General features: G+C 36.2%; 1 protein-coding gene across 1 annotated transcript; it reads left to right on the plus strand.

Moving 5' to 3' along the window:
* The first annotated feature begins 2,823 nt into the window (after positions 1–2,823).
* On the plus strand, positions 2,824–7,491 carry LOC136980867 (four and a half LIM domains protein 2-like). Its single transcript, XM_067277065.1, has 9 exons — positions 2,824–2,906; positions 5,219–5,304; positions 5,369–5,549; positions 5,632–5,865; positions 5,933–6,148; positions 6,207–6,407; positions 6,493–6,667; positions 6,753–7,109; positions 7,190–7,491. Exons 1-9 carry the CDS (start codon positions 2,880–2,882, stop codon positions 7,348–7,350), a joined length of 1,638 nt encoding a protein of 545 aa, XP_067133166.1. The 5' UTR covers positions 2,824–2,879; the 3' UTR covers positions 7,351–7,491.
* The last annotated feature ends 1,623 nt before the right edge of the window (positions 7,492–9,114 follow it).

Genomic DNA, 9,114 nt, shown 5'->3' on the forward strand with positions numbered 1-9,114 from the left:
ACGACTATAAGTTACTTTTTTACAAAAGTAGACATTGCCTGGCATAGTACCGTAAAATTTACAAAATTGATGCCATAATGGTGATTACCTTGATTAGGTTTACAGGAAATTCTGCTTGGCAGATAGAGTTGTAACTAACCTACACACAAGTAGCTACACATTATACACATGTTAAATGTGGGTTGAACTAGATGAAGATGTTTCTTATTGTCGTGTTGCAGGTCCAGTGCCTTTGTTGACTCGACAAAGTTTATAAGTGCCTTGAAGATCTTATTTCTAACTAAGACGTTGTGATCGCAAGGCTAGCTGTATCCCTCCTGTAACACTGTCCTCAGTAGATTCGCCCTATGTTAGGTGTATTGGTTGCAGTCGAATATAAGATGCTGTGCATCTTGTCGCGAAGTCCCATCGCACTGACAATGCGGGAAGTCCCTGTGCCTAAATCTGTTTAGGTAGGCCAGGAAGTTCCTGTGGTTGGTGAACAATTGAGTAGTTCTGAAGTTCTGAGGTGTTGAAAAGGACATGCAATTCGATGGAGGTTGGAATGATTGGCAACTCTAAGGAGCAATTATTTATTGTGACACCGTCACAATGCCAGGCTGCAATTTTTAATCATATTTTTATTTAATTTAAAAGATATGCTCTCCACCACAAATTAGTGGTGGTTTGCCCTGTACATCGTACTTTTCCTTTAACAATAGAGTCGTGCTGGTCATCTATCTAACACCTTTCAGGGAAAATTTTTGAATTGAAATAACGTGACTTCCGGTTTGCATCGAAGTTCGTATATAGTTAATCGGGGCCTCCTGCCTCTCTGTTTTCGAGATCAAGGAAAGACGGACGACAGTGGGAATTTATAGGTCTACAATTTTTTCAAATTGCAGCACAACAATAAAAAAAGCATTTATCCATTCGAATGGGGACATACAAAAGATTGAACATTCCCTGCATTGCTAAGCAATGTGTTCTCCAGTATTTAGGTGTAAAATTTGTTGACTGCAGTGTACTCAATGGCTGACCACAACTGATCCTCTTGGATGCTTCGCACATGCAATGCAATACTGTCCTTTAAGTCTGTCAGTATTGCAGCATTGTTTCAATATCGCAATCATTTCATATTGTAATAATAAAAATACAAAAGTAAGGAAAAAACATATTTTAACCTCAAACTAAAACTAAATTACGTAAGTGTTTTTATACTTTTCAACTAAATCCCATTCCCTGTAAGACTGTCGCATATACCTGCAGCTCCCAAAATTACGTAACGTACCATATATCTGTTACAGTCAAACCCGTTTTTAGTTAGAACGCGTTTTAACTAGTTGAAATTAGTTTATACTGGACGTCTTTGTTAAAACCCGTTTTGTATAGTTAAAACTAGTTTTAACTCAAATTCATTTTTGACTAGCAGTAAATTCTAGTTTTAACTAGACAAAAGGAGTTTTGTCTAGTTAATTTACTGCTGCACATGTTTTGATTTTAGATAAAACTAGTTTTAACTTCTAACATTAGTTAAAACTAATTTTAGCTACATAAATATGTTTGGGGGAAATAAAGTTATGTATAGTGATTCGGGAGAAGATGCCTAACATTTTGCTTATGAAGGAAATTATAGCGATAATTTGGGTTTTGGAGGCCTCTAACGAAAATATCATATTCTTGAGTATGTTTTTCAAATAAAACTTTGGAGTATATGAAAAATAATTGTATATTGTGTTTGCAATGACGACCTTTTTACTGTCTGGCATTTTAGGCACCTCACTTCAAGTATCCGGGTGAGATGCCAAATGCCATTAGGGTAAGATAACAAATATAATTGCATAAAATTAATTTTCGAATATCTTAACCAAATTTAATTTATTGCATATGTAGTACAAAGTACTTCTTGGTAAGTATAACAGCGCAGTATAAGTATTGTTAAGTTTCCGCCCGTTCTAACGTGCTCTATAGCTAGCTGAAAGCTTTTTTCAGTCCAAAAACCTTTTTGAGAAGTCCTTATATAATTTCTATGCATATCCTTCAATAAAACGAGAAAACAAAAATTTATTAAAAATAGGCATATTGGAATTCAATTAACAAAAAATAGGCATGTTACCCAAGAAAAATGTGGCATCTTTCCCATTTGTCAGGGTAAGATGCCTACGTTGTACGTGTTCTAGCATGTCTGATCGGGATCGGCGGTAGCTCACAATGGAAACTTTAGAACCTTAACTACATCACATACTAATTCCGCAATTTTTAATAAATTCTATTTTAACTTTTAGTTTTAAAATGATTCTAGAAACATTTCGCAACAAAAACTTCGTTCTTATTTTGCTTTTATTCTTCTTGGATGTAGAAAATGAGGTAACGGTAGCCAACTATAGCTTTACGCACTCAATATTGGCCCAACGATTCATCATAAAAACACAAGACAATATCCGACGTCAGCGTTTGAAAATATCAAAAAGTCGGCATCTTCCCCCGCTTACCATCTTACCCCGAATCACTCTATATGTTGCAGTCAAAACTAGTTTTTAGTTAGGATGCGTTTTAAGTAGTTGATACTGGATGTCTTTGTTAAAACCTGTTTTGTCTAGTTAAAACTAGAATTTATTGCTAGTCAAAAATGAATTTGAGTTAAAACTAGTTTTAACTAAATTCAGTCAAAAATGAATTTGACTAATTCATTTTTGACTAGCAATAAATTCTAGTTTTAACTAGACAAAACAGGTTTTAACAAAGACATCCAGTATAAACTAGTTTCAACTAGTTAAAACGCGTTCTAACTAAAAACGGGTTTTGACTGTAACATATCCATTAGCTGCAAAGAATAGAACGAAATCTCGTGTAACGTCAGCGTTGCGTTTCTTCTTAATCAAAATTTAAAATAGAAGATAATGGAGACAAGAGATGACACACTTTCGGTAAGTTGTTCTTTTTTTTCAAATATAATTTGTCTAGTAAAATTTTAAAACATCCATTTATGTATTTCATAGTCTAATTCGATCTACTAAAGGTTTAAATGATTATTTAAAAAACAATTTATTCAGAAAACACAATAATAGAAAAGGAATTTGTTTTTATTGAAATTATTTTATTTGGATTCTTATTTTATGAAATGTATTTCTGGATAACTTGCTTGAATTAATTGATAATGTACTATACCTTTATCTAAACTCTGAAGTTTTTATCGGAAATTATGCTCAAGTACAGCATTTAATACTTTAATTCTAAATATTTAAAATGTTTGTTGCAAGAAAAAACGTTTTAAATTACATACAGGAAATCCTCGTTAATTCGAATTCGGATAGTTCGTAACCGCACTTTTGTCCAGGCTGGGGATATGGAGATTTACGTGTTAAGAAATTCGGTTAGTTCGAAATACGACTGCTTTGAAATTCGAATTGAAAGTTCTGTTCGAACTGTCATATGCTTACGTTAACTCGTTCGTTTAGATCGAAGTGTCTCCATACTATAAAAGAACAATAGATTGAGAACAACTCTAATCTGGTCAACATGGCTTTGGTCTCTCAGTAACACATTTTCGGGTGTCACCTTACCCACGGACTACCTTTTTTTCCTCATAAAATACGGCTGGGTTTCGGGATTGCAAGATTGGACTACGAATACCAGAATGAGATATAGATTTAAGCGAATTACTACTTTTTGACTATACTTCGTAAAATTCTGCTTTACTTTTTATATAACCTATCGGGCAATGTGTGAGGTTCTCACAGGACACATGAGATACTATTATTATTATTAATTAACGAAAATAAAGTTCTGTATATGTAGCCGTATTCCGTTTGCTTAATGAATTACATCAGATACATAGCATTTGGCATATTGTACAGAAATTTGTAGATCTTGGATAATTGAAGTCGCCTAATAATTTGAAGATTATTCCGTTCCTTGAATTTTGAACTAACGTGATTTTAAAAAAGGCAATAGTGGAACTAGCGATACCATTCACAGATGCTCTTATCAACCTTGCGTTATAATAGAATGATTTATTTTTGTTCCTGAAGTGTTGTGTAGCGTATTAGTTACTGCTTTGTTCGTTATTAGTGAAATTAATAATGTAACGTTCGATTGGTATTGTTTCATATTCTTTGCCGCGTATTATTCCTTAGTACAATTAAAGAAGTACAGTACATGTGTTACGTATGTATCAAGGATATATGTTGTATTTGTATGTATTGTATGTATACGTATCCTTGAAATGTAATTTTGGGAGTGAGTAAGTGTGACATCGTTACGGAATGTTATAGAAGTGAATGGTAATTGAAAAGTATAAAAATTGTGTTACGTAATTTATGGACGCTCCTTCATTGTAAAATATGTCGAATTATTAGTCTGAACCAGGATCACCGGAAATAAAACATTTCAATTATTTCTACAGATAATTAATGAATTTTTTGTTGGTCAGGACCAGAGCCGTAACTAGGGTATGGCCAATGTGGCCCCGCCATAGGCGTCGATTTAATAAAGGCGCCAATGAGAAGGCTTTGGAATATGTATTCGAAATTAATAACACACAAAAATTTTTTATATTTATATTTATATAGTATTTTGAATGTCATTAGATCATTTTTTTACAATAGCATTTTTTAGAATAAAATTATTTTTTTTATAATAAAAATTAAAAAGGCGCCATTTTTATTCTTGGCCATAGGCGTCCAAAATCCTAGTTACGGCTCTGGTCAGGACACGTTTCTCATCTGTAATGGTCGACCTAACGTAGACGTAAAATGAAATCTCGTTTACATACATTATGATTCGGACCACATAGTCCATTGTGCTGACGTTTCATGAGTAAAATCTAATCCAAACCGGAGAGGACGGATCCATGGTGGGCTACGGGGGCTTAAGCCTCTCCATTGACACACACAAAAAAATTAAAATTTATTTATTCAAACTTTGAAGCATGATTTTTAAGAACATTTATGATGGCAAATATGGTTTATCCGACCATTCGCAATACAATCGTCTTGCACGTGTTAATAAATATAATTCAAATACTGTATTTGTAATTTTTGAGTTAGCTTTCCTTTGAGTTCTTCTGGATCCGCCACTGATCCAAATCATTAGGAAAAATAATATTGTATTAATTTAATTAAACTTTTAATGTTTTTGACACTATTCATAAAAAAACATTTCAATTCTTATTCAAAGAATTCATGAAAATAGATTTTCTGAATCACTTAATTTATAATAATCAATGATTGTTCAAAAGGACGTATTTATCCAAGAAATAGACGAAGGACAAGCATGCCTGAAATGCGAAAGTAAATGCCCGGGTTACAAACCTCACGCTTGGAGGTAAGACATTTCGGTTATAATTCGCTTAACTTTATCATAATAATCAATTTTACGTCACTGACAGAACTATTTGTGATAATTGTAAATGTTCACGCGAATGTCACGACATTCGTTTTAATGATACGATTAATATCCGGGATAGAATCGGGCCGAAAGGCCAACGCCAACGAAATAGAATGTGGTCGAAACGGACCGCTTCAAAAGAAGGGTATTCCTGGGTGCCATCCGACTTGTCTCCACACGAAGTAAGCAATTGCCTTAAGTGTGTTTAATTCTGCGGAAATTATACTAACTGCTTTACCGCCTGATTCATTCTCGTATTTTCAGATCCAATTATACTTCATGCAGATCCCTTCCGAACGAGTGCCTCGAATCGGAACGTCCGGTGAAAAATATCGGGAAAAACAGATTATTAAACAACTTCCGAAACAAGATTTATCTGCGAATTTCTGTAAATTTTTAGGAAAAGAATATCAGCAGCACTACGCAGACTTTATTTGTGAACGCGAGAAAACAGCAATGGATATTGCATACGTTAAAAGTGGTCTGGAGCAGACTTCGGTGAGAAAGAACTATTTATTGTTTCGTTCTTTATCTTATTGTTAGTTACAATATTGCTTAATTATAGGAGTGCTACGGTTGTCGAGGAACCGTGATACTTGGAGATTTAGTAGTAGTAAATTCGAAATTAGGAGAAGAGAATCCGTTTCACCCGGGTTGTTTCGTATGTTCGGTATGCGAAGAATTATTAGTGGATTTAGTTTGTTGTACCTTAAACGGCAAAATTTACTGCCAACGTCATTACGCGGAACAAATAAGACCTCGATGCGCGGCCTGTGACGAGGTAAACGATTTTAGATTATTTTTAAAAATTAACCAAATAACTCATCTCGAATTCTTAGCTTATTTTCGATGGACGATACACCAGAGCAATGTCAAAAGATTGGCACACAATTCATTTCTGCTGTTGGAAGTGCGACGAATCTCTTACGGGTCAGCGATATCTTATAAGAGATGATCAACCGTTTTGCGTTGGTTGTTACGAAAAAATCTATTCCAATATTTGCCACGAATGTGGAAAATTAATAGGAGTAGATTCGAAGGTAAGAACAAATGCTTTAGTTTTATTTATCAACATATTTATGCTTTTACAAAGTTGTTAATTTTATTTTTGTGAATTTTCCTCAGGATCTCTCCTACAAAGATAAACATTGGCACGAAACGTGCTTTTCGTGCAATAAATGTCACGCTTCGTTGGAAAATAACGTTTTCGGCTCAAAAGCGGATCGAGTTTACTGCGCCACCTGTTACGAATCGGATTTTGCCACCGAGTGCCACGTTTGCGGCCAAATAGTTAAAGCCGGTACGGAGAAACTCAAACATTTCCTCCATTTAAAAATACTTTTATTGTCTTAATTGTCGATTTCAAAATTTAACTTTAATTTTAGGTTCGAGTAAGATGGAGTATAAAGATAAACAGTGGCACGCGAAGTGTTTTCGCTGCGTTGTCTGTGCCGACTCCATAGGCACCGAGAGCTTTATTCCGAAAGATAACGACATATATTGCCCTAGCTGTTACGAACAGAAGTTTTCTACCCGTTGCATCAAATGCCATCAAGTAATCGATGCTAATGGTGTTACTTATTGCAACGAACCCTGGCATAGAGAGTGTTTTTCTTGCACCGGCTGTCAGATGTGTTTGGCGGGACAGCGCTTCACGTCCGTAGACGAGAAACCCTATTGCGCCCAATGCTTCGGAGAATTGTTTGCGAAAAGATGCAACGCCTGCAACGGACCAATTACCGGTTAATTTTTATTCGATTTTTCTATATGTACGAAACACTTGTAACGAAATCATTATTCGGCGAAATTCGTTTCGTTACAGGCATTGGCGGAACGCGTTTTATATCCTTCGAAGATCGGAATTGGCACAACCGTTGCTTTGTGTGTGCTGCGTGCCAACGATCGCTGGTCGGAAAAGGATTTATGGCAGACGGAGCGGATGTCTTGTGTGTAGAATGTGCCAAGAACAGATTTATTAATTAAACCATGACTCGCCATTCATCAAATTCGTCTCCCAAAATTTAAGACGATTATTTCGACAGAACACAATTACAAAATTAAAGATAGAATTTTTCGCACGAACTTTATTCTGTTCCAATAAAATTTAATTCCGGTATTATTAATCCGATATTGAATTTATTTATTTATTATAAAACAGACTTATTAAGTTGTATTTCTTTAGAACACACCCATGAATGGGTGCATTTGATGGTATAATAATGAAAACCGTATTCTGATGGCCCAGGCAGGAGGGTCAGTCTACCATTGTCGGGGTCCGAGATCGAATCCGGGCGAGTAATTCTAGGAATTATTTATGCGAGGATGTGCGTTAGGTATTTTTGAGAGTAGATGTGAGCAGTGCCGTAACTAGGGCGGCGCCAGCGGTGCCCAAGCACAGGGCGCAGAAATGATCTGGACCAAGTTTTGGGGCGTAGTTACGAAGCTCGCACCGGGCGCATAAAAGGCTAGTTACGGCGCTGAATGTGAGAGACGATGTTACAGTGCATTACGGGAGGTGAGATGAAAGTCGAAAGTAAGATAGTGTTGCGTACTTTATGGACGATTCTTTTCTCGTGTTGACTTTAATTTTAACATACACGAATAATAAATACTCTATCTGTTAGTATGTTATTTAATTTGGTAATAATTTATAGCAATTTTTTACGTACGAGGGTCGATTGATAAATAGTGACAGCCATTTCTTATTTCAAACACTACAAGACGCACGAGAATGATAAAACATTAATTTTAATCTTCATTATGTTACGAACAATTTACTTATGTTTGAAACTTATAGGCTACATCATATAGTGACAATAATGTAACGAAGAAACCTCCCGCAGATCCCACGCTTCGCCCATTGTAACAACTCATTAAGGCAGGTCTGACGGCAACGTATGACGTCATCAAACCCAGAAACGACATCTCGGGGGGACTTCCACGAGAAGTTAAAAGAATGATCTCTCGCCCTAAATTGTCATCGGAAACAATAAGAAAATTTACTAGATTAATTGTAATGTTGACATGACTTAACAAGACGTTACTAGAATAAATGAAATGTTAACGATTAAGTATGTAAATAGGGTCGAGTGGATGTAAGCATGTAACGTCACCCTAACCGCCTACTGAGAGGTTTTGAGTCGACATCATCAGTAACGTCATGAGCGTAGCAATTGTTCGGCGCCATTTTTGCGGTTTATTTACGTTTTATTTGTGTTTACACGAGCTTTAGCTGGAGCTCGTGTTGGGTGTACTATAGATTACCACCTATGGAATTTCGGGACTTTGATTATATATTTGAACTCAGGGGACCGAGACGAGTTCAACGGTACCCTATTTTTGGACCGCAGACGAAAAATAAAAAAGTTATCATACTTTTTAAGTTGTTATACTTTTTTAATGCTCTCACGAAGACGGCACCATAGTTGCTAGTACTGCCATCTTGCGGTAAAGTCTGCAAACCATGACGCCCGACTACGGTCATCTTCAGGAGAGTTAAACACGCGATACGAGAGCGGAGAGCGACACGACTTCCAATCATCACGCGATCGCCATTTTGGTTAATGTTACTTACGGCAGTGAACGTGGCGGCCGTTCCACTGTTCGTGCTCCCGACTGACCTCCCGGAGGGGAGCCGCCGGCAGGCCACCATGTGCTAAACGTCACTAGTTATTGATTCACGGTAGTTCTTGAACAAAGTAAAAAAAGGGGAAACTTCTACTAAAGGCAATTTTAACGGCAAGCGAC

Source organism: Centruroides vittatus, unplaced genomic scaffold (assembly GCF_030686945.1).
Source record: "Centruroides vittatus isolate TY-2023 unplaced genomic scaffold, ASM3068694v2 contig_728, whole genome shotgun sequence".
Taxonomy (NCBI): Eukaryota; Metazoa; Arthropoda; class Arachnida; order Scorpiones; family Buthidae; genus Centruroides; species Centruroides vittatus.

Bases quoted from the DNA above. Each gene is read 5' to 3' on its own strand.
- LOC136980867 (XM_067277065.1), top strand. From the start codon at position 2,880: ATGGAGACAAGAGATGACACACTTTCG. The intron at 5,550-5,631 runs GTAAGCAATTGC...TCGTATTTTCAG, and splicing joins CCGACTTGTCTCCACACGAA to ATCCAATTATACTTCATGCA. The intron at 6,408-6,492 runs GTAAGAACAAAT...AATTTTCCTCAG, and splicing joins TAATAGGAGTAGATTCGAAG to GATCTCTCCTACAAAGATAA.